The sequence below is a fragment of the Crocodylus porosus genome, unplaced genomic scaffold (assembly GCF_001723895.1).
Source record: "Crocodylus porosus isolate Cpor-Errol unplaced genomic scaffold, CroPor_comp1, whole genome shotgun sequence".
In the NCBI taxonomy this organism is placed as follows: Eukaryota; Metazoa; Chordata; order Crocodylia; family Crocodylidae; genus Crocodylus; species Crocodylus porosus.
The window spans coordinates 102690521-102705547 of NW_017728947.1; the positions used below are offsets into that span (position 1 = coordinate 102690521).

General features: G+C 44.4%; 1 protein-coding gene across 5 annotated transcripts in view; it reads left to right on the forward strand.

Annotated features, from left to right (window-relative positions):
* Positions 1-336: 336 nt before the first annotated feature.
* CEP170B (centrosomal protein 170B) overlaps positions 337-15027 on the forward strand; it is a 79243-nt gene continuing 64552 nt past the window's right edge. For 4 of the 5 annotated variants that reach the window (XM_019550802.1, XM_019550804.1, XM_019550805.1 and 1 more), the window contains exons 1-2: positions 337-1207; positions 1969-2104. In XM_019550802.1, coding sequence (XP_019406347.1) covers positions 2000-2104 — 105 coding nt within the window. In that variant the 5' untranslated portion in view covers positions 337-1207; positions 1969-1999. Of the gene's footprint in view, positions 1228-1968; positions 2105-15027 lie in introns of all 5 variants that reach the window. The other variant, XM_019550803.1, reaches the window with a different exon arrangement.

The following is a 15027-nucleotide window of genomic DNA, read 5'->3' on the forward strand; positions in this document are numbered from 1 at the left end:
CTGGCCCCTCTCCCTGGTGCTTAAGGCTGGAGGTGACAAGCAATGGGACTGCAAAGTGACAGCCAAGATGCCTGCGTGTGTGCATGTGTGCTTGTGTGTCTGAGAATGGGCCAGGCCCCCCTGGGTGCACAAGACTGGAGGTGATAAGTGATGGGACAGTAGAGTGACATCCAAGATGCACATATGCACAAACACACGCATGCATGCATGTGTGCACGCGTCTGTGCACACGTGTGTGCATAAGTGTGGTCAGTGTGTGTGGCCCTGGGGTGTGCGCGGCTGGAGATGATGAGCAATGGGACTGAGAAGCAGCGACGGGCTGTCCGCAGAGGCCAGGGAGCTTTCTCTGCCCGGTGGCCCCTTGGCTCTTTGATCGGCCAAAGGAGGAAGGGCTGAAAAGGGATGCAAAGGACTTGTGTAGCTCAAGGGCATTCACAGCTACTAAAATCAGGCAGGCCAGGGATGCTTGGGTAGTTCTGGTTGTTGAAGCACTGGTGGTGGGTGTGATGCCAGATGCAGGTGAGAGCAGGACCCCAACCCCAAGGAGTTCATGACAAAAGTACTTGGTGTACCTGAGATGGGTGGTTGCATTTTTAGTGGTACAGGATTGCCTCTGTAGACTACCCAACAAGAGGATGCGATGCCTGAGATCCAAACCCAAGCTGTTCAATGCATCTTTTTGCATGAGCATGGTAGTTCATGATTTCATGCATAAAGCTTTGGAGTATAAGTAGCATCTCTAATATTCTCCAAGATCCTCAAAGAGAGGCAAAGATTTATGAGCCGTTTGGTCTATTAAATTGTCTTTTCTTTGTTCCTGTCATTGATTCCCATTTCTTTAATACATTGACATTGCAGGCCTTTCCTCCCTTGACAGGAGGGAATTCTGGTTTATCAGGGTTGCAGTAAACTATTGCAGAGCAGAGATGACAGGACAATAAGGTCTAATTCTCCTGTCTACAGCCCACCTAGAAACAAAACTAAACTTAACTCGGGGGAATATTGTAGGCGGGAGCTGAGAAGAGGGAGGGAAAAATCAAATGGATTGGGGAAGAAAGGGAGTCTGATTTGTGATAGTCCATTCTCTCTTTCTTCAGGGGAAAGAGATGGTGAGCCTGGGGCCTGAGAGAGACTGAGAAGGAAACAAATGTCACCAGTGGCTTGCTGCTCTTCATGCTGTTTCCCAGGGACAACAGAAACCTGAGGGGTGAGCAAGGCAATGAACAGGTTTGGTTGGCCACTTGCTTACAGCTTTCCCTTTAGATGTCAGCTCTGCTGATCTCTGCTGTTTCTTTAGGACTAGATTGCAGTATTATAATCTGCCCAGTATTAAAGGAAAGCCTGGGGCAGTGGCAGACTGTGACTTAGAGTGTCATAGTTCGTCCCATGGTTCCTCCTCTTGCCTTGGTATGTGGGAAATAATCTGGTATTGGAGTGGATTAGTAGAAGGTTTCATCACTCACCTTGTATCAGCACCACTCTGGCCAGCTCACTGAGGTGGAAGATGGGACTTCTTCCTACTCCCACGATCTGCGGGGGATGTAGACTACAAGCTTGAGGGTACTACTTTCCTTCCACCACTCCCTGGTGCATTGATCTGTGATGTGAGTATCACACAGAAGAAGCAAGAGGAAATATTACATCCCTGTCCTGTGCTGGGCAGTTTCTGAGTTAGCACAGCTAGTAGTTTCTGACAAGGTATCTTAAGTATAGAGATAGAGGAAGCTGAAACTGTGCTCTCTACTAGTCTGGAGCACACAGTGGGTTGAATTTCTGCTTCTTCCCCATGCTTCAGTTTTCAGGCTGTTGGATTCAAGTAGCTTCAGTTTTCAGGCTGTTAGATCCTTTAACCTATTAACCCACACCTTCCTCCATGCTTTCAGAGTAAGGTCAGTGCTGTTGGTGAACTTGCTTCCATGGATGGCCAGTGAACTAAAGAACATCATGTACATGTGTTTTGTTTCTCAGGATGTTTAAAGGATAAGTGCCAAACACCAAAATGAGTGTCACTTCGTGGTTCCTGGTGAGCAGCACTGGCATTCGCCACCGCCTCCCGCGGGAGATGATATTTGTCGGCAGAGATGAATGTGAACTAATGCTCCAGGTAAGTGTGCATTTAATAATATCTCTTCCGATGTAATATCCATTGCACCTTTAAGGGGTATTTATAACAAGTGTAAAGTAAAGGTGAGGTAGATGCTGTAGAGGTATTGGTTGGTTTGAATTATTTCTCTAGTTAATGAGAACTTGATTTTAAACTCGGTGCACCACACCCCAAAGGTTTAATGCACTGGTGAAAGTGACAGCAAATGTTTGCAAACAGCCTTGTCATTAGATTGGGAATCAGTGTTGTACTGGCTGTAAATCAAATGAAACAGACTAACAATGCTGACCTTGGCATACGTACTCCACAAAGGGAACACAATCCAGTCCTGGTATGCAGAGTGGTTCAGCTACTTTTTCTCATGCAGCTCTTGCTGCATGTACCGTGCATTGGCACATTTGGATTTTGTATGTTGCTAACTGAAAGTTTAATTATATTGTCAGTGCTTTAAGTCCCTGGTTTGGGTCTTTAACCTGAAAGGAAGCATTTGTGCTCCATGTAGCAATCTTACTGTCTAAAATGAATTAAGTGACTTCCTTTTATCCGTCAGAATTACTGTATTACTTGTGCAGAAAGGTGATTTCGCTCACCCACCCCAGAGAAATCTACCTTTTTGAGGCTTTGGTGGTCTGATGTTTCACGTGAAGTCCATTATGTATCGTTGAAGGCACAACTGGCAGACTAGCTTCCCCTAGTTGCTTTGTGGATGTTCAGAACCGAAACTTTTGGATTAGGCTATTTGAAGCAGAGATTTCCAAGCAGTGGTCCATGGACCACTGGTGGTAGCATTTAGTGGTGGTCAGCAGAGAGCTAACTGTTTGCACAGTTTGGGTTCCATTCCCTGCTTCCATCTGCTAATTTGTGTAGAGACGCATATTAAATGTTTTCCTAATATGTTTCCAGGTGGGTGATTTTATGGGGTAGTTGAAGGGACTTTGTGAATGGGAAGAGAGTTTAGTGGGTAGAACTTGTAGTTGGGAGGAACTGTATCTTTAAAGAAGATTAAGTCTTAATAGACTGGATTATCTGTGACAAAATATGAGTAGGCGTTTTCAGAAGAGAAACTCTGATGTGCCTCAAGTCACTCTGCTGCTGTTCAGGGCATGCAGCAGCTAGAGCGGGATTCCAGGTTTTGAAACTCCAGCATTGTGATGGGTGGATGGCAGATCAGTTGTTTGGGTTTCCCCATGATTAACGCAATCTTGTTTTAGCTTGTGTTTTTACATGTTTGCCTGGAACGTGAGACGCAAGAGCTGTCAGAAACATCCTGGTGTCTTCTGTAAGGCTGTATTAATCTGGACAAAATCCTTGGGTTTTTTTCCCCCATCCTCTTATTGTAGCCTAAGGAAGAAAATGCATTTGTTGGCCAAGGTTTTCAAAAGGACTTTGACCTTTGAATATACAATTTGGGGCCCTTTGAAAAGAACCTGACTTTTATAGGATGATGGGCTAAGCACTTTGTGAAAATCAGATGTCTTAATCTGGGCACCTAATAATGGAGATACCCAGTTTTAGTCATTCTTAAAGATCTAGACGTCTGTATAGTCAGGTGTTAGCAGGGCCAGCGCTGCCCACAGAAGAGGGGAAAATTGGGAATATTGTCCCACACCTTGGCATTCAGAGAGACTCATACTGGCTGCTTTTTTTGGATCAGGAATGGCTTTAATATAAAGCTTCCAGATGTTTTGAAATTTAAAACCATTCTGGGACTAGCATAATTAAAGCAGCCACGATCCTAAATTTGGGAGCTGTAAAGAGTTGTGTGTGTGGCCCAGCTAACAAAAAGGGTCCCAACCAAAGACTTTGGCCTGGGCCCAAAAATTGCTGTAGGCAGTGCTGAGCAGGATTAATAGATTGAATTGTTCGGGCTTTGAACCTCTCCATGCCACATAGAAGACTTCCTAGTGAGGAGCTGCTTTGAGACACGTCTGACATGGTGCACCTGGAGTACCAGAGCCTGGCAGTGGGGATCCTTTTACATTCAAGTTATGCTTTTTTCTTCACAGATCTCACTTGGGGGACACAAAGTAGGATTTGACAGGAATTTAGTTGGTGCTACAGTGGGATCTGCAAGGAAGATGTAATTGAGACAGGGCAGTGGTTCTGCAGGGACTAAATTGTTTATCCAGAAGCAATGTTCTGGACTGTTTGTTTAGGCTGATGAGCTGATAATGTTCATGAAGCAAATTGCAGTGACCCTGTCTGAGCATGTTAATTCAGTAACGCACCTTTTTCAGATGGCACCTCAGTTCTCATTTCAAGCAGCATGGAGGATTGTTTCTTCGCCCCTTTCACCTCCAGAGACATTCCTCAAAGCTGGCTTGTGTTCCAAGCAGTACGAGTTCACCTGGGACAGACGGCACAAGTTCTCATGTCAAGTGGATGCTTGCAAAGTTGAGTGCAAGCAGATAGAAGCCAAGAACCTAAAAATAAACCTTCCTACAATGGCTGCCCATGTCACAAAGCCCTTATGCAGACTGGCACTGCAGTTCACCTTAAATGTAGATGTGCTGCACGTTTTCATCGAGGTGCATTGGCAAAATTCTGTGGGGATGTTGAACCAGAACCAATGCTATTAGCTTTCACCTTCTGTATCATAATCCTTGTTGTAGGGCTAGTTTGATTTGTGAGCATGCTTTTGAGGGAAGAAACTTTAGAATTGGCTTATTCCTAGTAAATGTACAGCACAGAGAAGACTGGCATTGTCAGGGGAATGGGGCAGATGGTTGTCTTAGCAGCTAGACTACAGTGGTGTCACAATCCTGTGTGCTGGGCAGTGAACAAATACATGCTGCCATAGCAGTCCCTGTGTAAAGAAGCTCACAGTGAGTTGGTCAACTTTGATTTTACTGCTCTAGGAGTTATTTGGGGTAGATTCTTATTTATACCTTTTAATTGTTACTTTACATCATCCACTTATTGGATCCCTAAGCAGTCAGAAAGTGGGGTCGTTGTTGGGGTTTTGGGGGGTTTTTTGTTTTCGTTTTTAACAAGATAATGTTGGAGTGACATACTCTTAATGGTTCAGGAAAGCTGCATGCGGTCGGTCCAATTAAAAAAAACACTCCTCAAGAAAGAAATATCCCCCCCTCTCCTTTTGAATATTTAATAAATTATAAAGGGATGCTGCATGCTTTATTTTTGACCCGTGTTCATGTATTTCAGGCAGGAACTGTTGTTGGCAAACAAGTAGCTGAAGAAAATTGTAGCCTTCAAGCTTGAGATTGAATGGGTTTGCTAGTGGGGAAACATAATCTTTCTGGAAATCTGCAAGTACTGAAAGGATTAGAAATATTTAAAATATTTTTTCAGTGTGGTAAGGAGTTTAGTGCAAGTAATTGTGTGGCTTGCATTGGTTTTGAAAGGGAAGGAAATTAAATCTAACTTATATTTTGAGGTTTCGCTTGGAGGATTCAGTTTGGTTCTGGGCTCAGTTCTCTCATTGTTACGTTGAGAGGAATCGTGTTCTGTGAATAATCACCCTGATTCCTGCGGGATTATCTATTTAGTATCATCAAGCAGTCATGGTATCAGTATCAGGCTTCAATTAGTAAACCAGCCCAATTAAATTTTGTCTTGAACTTTAAAAAGTTTTTTTTGTTTGTTTGTTTGTTTTTGAAGTATGTCCCCCTATTTTCACCTCTGCTCAGATGAAAACTGTTTTAATAGAAACTTGAGAGAAAATTGAATATTCCCCCCGCAAAAAAAAAAAACTTCTGTGAAAAAATATAATTGGCAGTTTTATCAGATCTCATCTTCTGCTTAATCTGGTTGGTATTTGGGTGTTTTAAAAAATAATAATTTTCATGAACTGAAAATTCTTAATGAAACAAACATTTTCCCAGAAAATCTATTTCTTTTTTTTTGTCAAAAAAGTCAGAACATTTAAACTAAAATAGAGAATATTTCATATAATTGGTTTTTGCCGTGGTACAAAAATGACTTTTTTTTTTCAAAAAAATGTTGGTATAAAACATTTGAGCAGCACTCCCTTAAATACTGGTTCTGTGGAACAAAGCTCTGTTTGTGTGTGTATGGCTTTTAATCTACCTTGCATAAAACTGCATGTCTGAACACCAATTACAGATGGCACCTGGCAGTTACGCTTGCAGTTAAGATTGCCTAATAATTTTTATTTTAGGTGGGGCTTGTGGTGCTGCTGTTATTAAGGTTGGGTGGCACATCCCATTATAAGACCCTGTTCTCACTTGCTTAAACCTCTGCCAAGCTTTAATTGCTTGGACTGGCCTAAGGAAAAATGCAGTTACTTCGTCCTTGTTAAAAACTTATGGTGACTTTTTTTTTTTTCTTTGAAAAGTTCCACTGCTTTGGAGCAGAGACTTGAAATTTGGTGCTGGCCTTCAGCTGATGGTTTTGCCTTTTCATAGTCTCATGAATTTCTGCCCACATGTGGCCAGGTAATAAGCCTTTGAAAAGGTGATGTTCTCACACGATCAGTAGAGACAATGGACCGTATGTCTGCTGAGCAAGTCTGAGTCTCAGCTCCTGGTGCTGACCAGACTACCATCTCCAAGGGGTGCTGGAGAGTTCTGTGACACTGGATTTTATGGACAGAGCCAGGCTTTCCCTATAATGGCTGTTCCCAACTTCAGGGTTTGGCCAGGCACTGGGGCTGAGAGCAGGGCTCTGGCATTCTGGTAACACAGACAAGGAAGCTTTTCTCTTTGTACCTGATTTGGACAAGAGCCAGAGGAGGGAGGTGTAATAGTAGGAGACTGGGAATGCAGAGGGGAGGCTAGAACTGGAAATCAGAGGAGATGTCGAAAGCCAGTCAGCTGGTGAGAAGATAGAAATGGATTTACAGTTGGGGGAGTGGATGAGCACAACTAGGAACCACGACAAGCTGGGCTGAGACTGGGTAAAGGAATTGAGAAAGAAAAAGATGGGAGCAGGTGATCAACAACATTTTGAGGGGGAGATTGAGAGCCTACAGGAGGAAACTAGGATTGGGAGCTGGCAGTAGTGTAGCTAAGGAGGGGCAACCAGGGCAGCAGCCCCAGGCACCAACTTGGTGGCGGGCAGAAAAATCACAGCTGCCACTGTAGCGACCTGTATTTGTGGGGTTAGGAATTTCCTGAGCCTGATGTTACATGCCGTGATGGCCCTTTCCTCCATAAACTTGTTGAACCCCTTTCTGAGCCTTGTTCTACTATTGGCCACCTCGGTGTCCTGTAGCAATGAGTTCTACAAGGTCATGATGCATTATGTTAAAAAAAACCCCAAAACAACCATGTTTCTTTATCACCTGATACATTCATTAGGTGTCCAACTAGTTCTTTTGAGAGAGAGTGAACAGTAGTTCCCTGTTCGCTTTTCTCCCACCACTTGTCTTCATGGACCTCTATTATGTTCCCGCCCCCCCCCGTTATCTCTCTTTCTGAAGAACCTCAGCTGTTTCACTTTCTTCTCGTATAGAAGTCATTCCATACTCATGATCATCTTTGTTATCCTTCTCTTACCTTTTCTATTATCCTATTTCAGATGGGTTGGCCAGAGATGCTTGAGTATTCATGATGTGGGTGCACCATGGATTGATGCATAAGGGAACAGAGATGTTTGCTGTTTTATTTTCAATTCCTTTCCTAACAACTCTTAACCTTCCATTTACCTTTTTGACTGTTGCCGCACATTGATTTTTCAAGAACTGTCCATAATGACTTCCAAAATCCATTCCTGAATGGTAATTTCCATTTCAGAGTCAGTCTGTACATCAAGTGTATATATAACTAGGTTTTTTTTTTCCCCATGAGCATTACGTTGCATTTATCAGTGTTGGATTTGCAATTGTGAAGTCTATATACGCGTGCACAAGGGAGACAAATTATGGTCAAAGGGACCACTTGAATTCTGGCAACTTGTGAGGGCTTGACTCTTCAACCTTAATAATGTTTTTTTTACCGTTGTTTTTATTCTGTCTTTGTATATACAGCAGAAGTGTAGTGTGGAAAAAATGCACCATGAGCAGTCCTCAGCCCCGCCTTTCTGGCTTGCAGGTGCAGGAACAGCAGCAAACAACAGTCAGTGCCAGGCATTCTGGGAATCATAGATCTGTAGAGTGGCAATGGAGTTAACTGCTGCTGAGTGGTTGCAGGGGAGACTTTCACTCCACTTTTTCTTGCCACAACTTATGTTCAGAGGGCAAAAAAAAATGCTTGTTTCAACAGCAAAATTCAGGGCAGTTCTTCCCCCAGCAACAGTGAACTCCATTGTCACCCTGCAAAACTCTGATTCCCAGAATACTTTGTGCTTCATGATGCACAATGCCTGCACTGGCTGCTGCTTGCAGCTGGAAGGTGCAGGCATATTGAGGCAGGCAGCAGCAGTAGCTCCAGCGTGAGGTGCTTGCATCCTGTCCTCCTAGCATATCTCCACTTGGGTAGCACTCAGGGCACATGTCCCACTTTGCCTACCCCATGTTATATGAGTGATGTACAGAATGACTATAGAATAATAAGCATGCAAATTTGAAGCTGGGAGAAAGCTGACATGTAGGCTCTTCAATCCGTTTGGTTATATTTTTAGTTTTCCTAATATTCTTTGGGTGGATTCACTGACATGCTGAAGCGTTCCCCCCATTCTGGTAATCCCCTATCTCAGGAGGCCTCACTAGAAGCCACAGAGACTGTTCACTGGTTTTAATGCCCCTGCTTTCTTCCTGCAAAGGCATTTCCTGGAGCCAGTGGAGTGTGGCCAGGGTGAATCTATGCTCCATCCATAATGTACCAGTGAAGTAGCATGTTGTGTGCCCACACCACTTGCTTCCCTTCTCTCCTTGGAGTGTATCTGACTCCATGTTTTCCTAGAACCTACTCTAGTAATTCAGTAACTATCACTAGTGAGCTAGATGCTTTGTAGACAGTTATGAAGCCAAAAGATCCTGTTCTGGCGAGTCTGCAGTCTACAGTGGACCATGTTTAAATGGGGGATGTGAGGCAGGCTACAACACCAAGTAAAGGGACACAAGTGGGGCTAGTGTATGTCCACATTCTTCCACAATGTTTGAGTGTAGTGTTGGTTTTTCCATTTCAGCATTTTCCACTGTCTCTAGTTGGTTGGCCTGGGAGGAATTGGGGTTCTCCAGCTCACTGAGAGAGGATGCATTGGGAGGCCAGATGCATGGGAGGAGCTGGGCAGTAGTGTGACATGAAGTAGGTGGAGAGCTGAGCATCACAAGCACGGGAAAGTTGATAAAGGGCTGAATTAAATGAGAGAAGGAGGTAGGAGTGAAGTTCTGTGGATCAAAGCATAGGCTGGAAGTGAAGGCCAAGCATCAACAAGCAAACATGTCTGAAGTAGGACCAGATTATGCTGTTTGAATGTGTGAAGAGACATGAGTGTTTCCATTCCCCTAGCAAACATACAAAGCAGGCTTTTGTGGCAGCTCTCTGAATGGATTGCAGAATTGAGGAAGCCTGGGGGACATGGAGGCTGCAGTACCTGGGAAGCAAGACTGACAGTGAACTACAGACACACGATTATCTTGGGAAGTTCTGGATGTGATCTGGATAAGCCTCCTGTGCTGGAAGAGTCTAGCTCCCGAGTTGCTGAATTCTGCCAAAATGTATTTCCTTCTGGCTAGTCTGGACCTCTTGATAAGTGGTGAGTGGCCACTAGCACAAAGCTGTAAGAGCTCCACTTCAATAAAGGGAGACCAGCCGCCATAAATCTTGTCTATGTCCAAGTAATGGCTTAAGTCATTTTGGTTATGGCGCCAGCCTCTGAGTCCCCTTGCCAAGTTCTGGGGGTTACAGTTGCATTTTTCCTGCGTGTGTTTCTTTTTTTAATGTCTGCCTCCTTGTTGCTGTGTGGAGGAGCTGCTTAAACAAGAGAGCAGAGGGAGAGTGGGGAGGGGATGAATAAAAGATAGCAGAGTTGGGTAGGTTGGAACATAGACTGACGGTAGGGGCCAAGTGGCAAATGGCAGAGGGGCCTGAAGAGGAGCTGGATGTAACCAGAGTCACTGACCTTGCAGTGGTACCATTGATGCCCACCATCTTGACTGTGATGAGCTTCTACAGTTTGGGACCAAGGCTGTGTAACCCATTGTGCTACCAGGCTTGTATCCCCCATGAATTCGGTGCAGAGTGAGTGTGTCACACATGCAAACTACATGGGATGGGGGCTTGACTGACTAATTTGGAGAAAAACTTAAACGGACCCAAAATGCAGAAAATAACCAGTGGGGTAGGGAAATCTAGCCAGTTATAGCTTTTATGAGAGGTTAAGCTTGGATCTTAGTTTTAACAGCAATAGCTAATCATATTTCAGAATGGAGTGGAGGTGTTAAGGTTGCTTGTGTCTCTCTTTAAAGGCCGATGTGAAGGGGTTTGTATTTCCATGCTGGAGCACTGGCTGCGCAGAACGCTTCAGCAGCAAGTGTTCATGACACCAGTGTAGCTTGTTTTGTATGGAAAATACTTCTCTAAGAATGAATGTTTATTCCTGTTGCTGCCAGTGTGCTGCAGTTATCCGAGGGCCAGGGAGGCGCGTCATGCTGTCCTTTGTGAGCAGCATACAGTAACTGTCCTCATTTATTTATTTTATCTCCAATAACATGGTGTCTCCTGGCTGTGCCAGGGCCAAGGTCCAAGTTTGGATCCTGTGAGCGGAGTCTGAGCAGAAAGGCCAGCCCATGGGAACTGTGCTGACATTGGGAAAATCAGAACAGTACCTGTAACTGGGCTGTGATTGTAACCAAGTCCTGTGGGGCAATGAAAGAGACTTTACTTCATACATTCCCTATCCTTTCCCTTTCCCAAGCAGTTTTGTGGCTTTGCTGTCTACGTGTCTGGTCACTTTTTTTTAATCTCAGTTTCTTAGTCCATACGTAGCATGGCACCTGTCCCGCACGTGAAGCCATCAACATCTGCCATAGAGTTCTTTGTAGGACACATGTTAACATAAGATGCGCTGCTTTGGAGACTTGCTGTTTTAGACTGCTGAGCTGCGGATCCACACTGCTTTTGGCTGTGACTCAACAGGAGCATGACTGATATAGTAATTTCAGGGGTCTCAAGCCAGCACCTTGCCCACATGTATGTTCAAAGTGATGGATAAAGCTGACAGAGGAGGTTGGGGCAAGTCCTTAGTTTGGCATATACCCATTTAGATACTAAGCTTGTGGTGTACAGCAGGAAATCCCTGCTTGTGATTTGGAGGAGTCCATATTTCATTTAGGCTTTAGGGAGGTGAGCAGAATGACACGTTGTCTCTTTCTCTTTGGCTGTCTACTTGAGAGTTTTGGTTGTTTAAAAAGTACCTTATTATAGTGTGTATGACTGCAGACAGTGCTAGTATTTCTAGCACTGTCTAGCACAACATGAAGTGCTAGTGTAGCTAGAAAATGAATATTATTAAATCAGCATTGTATTGATTCGTTTTCCAGGTTTACACTTCAGAAAGCACAGTTATCCAGCATGCCAACAGAGCACATGAAAAGTTGTTTGAACTGATAGTAGGTTCCATGCTGAGGCTGGGAAGAACTTTAAATTCCTCCTCCTATCCTGGCCCCTAGCACCCTGCAGCCTTATCTCCTCTGCAGCTCAGAAATGAAGAGTGCAACCCCCACCTCAAAGGCAAAGATGCAGTCTTGTTCCTTGTCTTTTTTCCAAGTGGAATAGAAGTGAGACTTGTATTAGTTTTGAATGTTTAGCCCTTAGGTTACAGCTGTTAGCACATGGGGGTTGTTTTTTGCTTTGTGATCAAACAGTTCAGTGTTGTGTATGTGTATTAAAAAGCATCTTATTGTTGCAGGAAATTTAGATAGTGGCTTTTCCATTTTTAATTGTGCATCTTTCCCCTTCTCCCCAACACACGGCAGAGGCTGCGATTTTTATATAAGTATTTATCATTGCATCAGTTACTTCATTAGCGTAATTGAGATCAGATACTTAAATATCCATTTGCACCAAACTTTAAGCGGTAAAGGTGGCTTGTGGTTGTTAGTACTTGAAACTTATCGGACCCTCTTTTTTGTGTCGGATATTATATATTTTATGCTAAATAAGAACGACAAAGGGCTGATCAGCCTCCAGATGTTTAGAGAACTGCTTTTGCTGACTTTTGGGGTGTTTTATATGCCTGTTCTGGGGTGGGGTGCACTTTAATTAGAGCAGCTCTGTGAGTCACTCTAGTTAACAGGCCTGGAGCGTCATCACTGAAGAGCGGCGACAGGGGCATTAAGTGCCCCACCACCATTTTTTGTTCAACTAAACAAACGAGCTTTAGTTAAAGCACCCCCGCTGCCATTTTTCAGCACAGGGACGCTGATACGTGTGACGTTGGAGCGTGTTGGAGTGTGGTAATTATCACGCTTCAGCAGACTCGATTCATCGGGTATGCTCCGACATGCTGGAATTACAGCATGTCGGAGCAACTTCACTGCATGTCTATAGGTGCCCTCTGAAACTAACTTGCTATGAAAGCAAGTGATGCTGGAATAGCCGCTCCTGTTCCAAACAACTGTGGCTTGTGGCAGGTTTGTAGTGATGCAACGAAAGGTGTGAGCTACACTGACTATAGCTATTTTGGTTCCAGTTTCCTTTTATCAAATCCTCCTGCAACTGGTTCTTGTGGTGTTACTTGTTTGGACCAATGAGAGCATGGTATTTCACATGTGAGTTAATTGAATAGCAGTTGATATTTTACTGTGTCTCATCAGCATTTAAGAAGGCATTAAAGTACCTTCAAGACTAGGGGCCAGATCCTTCACCTCAAATCTGTCCTTTTGCACTACCCAGGGGCAGCCAGGTAGATGTAATCTGGCTGCAGATGAGATGTCCTCCCCAGAAAGGGTTTGCAGGGGGCATAGGTCAGCTCCGGGGGAGGAGGGGGATGGAGTATCTCTCTGCCCCCTTTCAGTGATTTGTGGCTGGCATGTAGCCCCTAAAAGGTGAAATTAGCTGTGCTATATTCCACCAGCCCCAAGGCTTCATTAACATACATCAGGGTCAAGTCCAGGGCATCTTGAAAATCAGGGAGACGGGACCGACTCTGTGAAATCCATGTCTCTTATGTCCCTTTTTCTGCACCGGGTAGGTTGTGGTGCAAGGTAGAATCTGTCTTCTTTTTGATTGGAGTGTGCCTTTGATGCTTTCTTGTGGGAGTATGTAGGGAAATAGCCATGTCCTTGAATCAGTGTTGTGTAGCTAGAAGTTAGAGCTGGCTCTGCCACAAGCGTTGCCAGCGTTTGCTGACGCTACTGATAATAACTAACCTAAGATCCAGGAAGGCCCTTTTGTCAGCTGTAGAGCTACCCAGTCCGAACATCCTTGATCTGTTTTATTGTGGGAGGCACAAGGCCTTATGTGAGTGGTCCAGCCATGATCTTGCGCCTACCTTAGCAGTAGCTTTCACCTTCTTCTCCATTTGGTTCCGTCATTCTCCAAACTTCAGGGTGCAAAGTACCTGCAGTTTCCTTTGTCTGCGGTGGGTTTATCTTGACTATAATGTAGAGGCATCTTGTGTGAAGGTGTCGGGTAGTGTCCTAGTATTAGTGTGACAATGAACCTTTAAATCCTAGTGAAGTAGTGAGCACTCAGCATCTTTCAGGACAGGTTCCTCTGCCATTTCTGGTTACAGTAGCTGTGTATTCGTCAGGCACAGCTGTGATGTCTTTGAAGTTGCAAAACCCGGTGGGAGATTTCAACTCTACCCAGTGGGGATGCTTGAATGACACTTTGGAGGAAGCAGTCTGTAATAAAAAGGTGCTCATAATCCTGAGGCCTGCAGCCCTCTCAACACTCCTTTGCTAAAGTTCCAGACTTACCTCATTTACACCCAGAAGTAACGTCTTAGTTGTCTTGTTGCAAGCCATCTACCTCAGAAATAAGAAAAAGTCATAAAACAGGCAATGGCAGAGGGGTGGCAGTGCAGCTCCTCCAGGGCAGTGCCAGCAGATGCAGTGACATGATCAACCAGCACTGCATAATGGCTTCTTTTGCACCCCACAGAGTTGGCACCCAGGTCACCCCCACTCAGCTGTGCTACTGAGTAATGGAAAGAACTGCGTACCCTCAAGGGAAGAGCCCTACGAACTGTCATTTTGGTTTAGCTGCACGAGGGGGTCCTGCAGCTGGGCGGGGGCTCCTCTGTGCTTATGTGTAGACAAATGTTAAGTCTCCTGCAAGATTAGATCCCTCTTGTATTTGTATGCCCCTTGGTTTGGGTCTCGGTCACACGGCCTGCTATGTTTGTGGCTGGGAGGATGGCGATTTAACATGTAGGGTCTTGGAGGATATTTTCAAATGTGACTTCTTTGCCCTATGTCCATGGTGCCCTCTTGGTGTGCCCACTCTTGTTAACAAATGTCCATTGGCTGACATCGTAATTAGGGGGGTTTCAGCAGAAAAGCACTTTTGTCCATCCAGATTCACCGGGTCTTCATCCAGTGGTAACCAAGGCTACTCATATAGAGTTTCTTTCTCTTTTTGTGAGAGAACCTGGTATTGGTGATACAGCCCAAGGCAGTTCTGGTTTTTTTTTCAATATCTAAGCAATAGCGTCCGCTTGCTGCAGCATGTTATAAATGACATGGGATGTCATGTGGCTTGAGAACCTAACCTCCAAGTTGATGATGTGTTTGTTTCAAATTGACCCACTGAGGTTATTCTGGAGGGCAGATTTCTGGGTCAAAACTTGCTGAGGATTTATCTGCTGTTGGGAACATTATTAATGCATTTGACATCTGCAAGGGAGAGAAAATTCCTGCAAGCAGTAACAATATATTTTTTTTCAGGACAGAAGGTCTTTCTGTTCTTTCAACTGTAGAATCCTCATAAAAAAGTACTAGCCTCTGTTTGCTTATAGGCAAGTTGGTAGGGTCAGTTTTTGGATGGCATTATGGAAGCCAATATACTTACACTTGGAGAAGAGAAAAGATTAATTCTCTCAGCAGTTGGTTG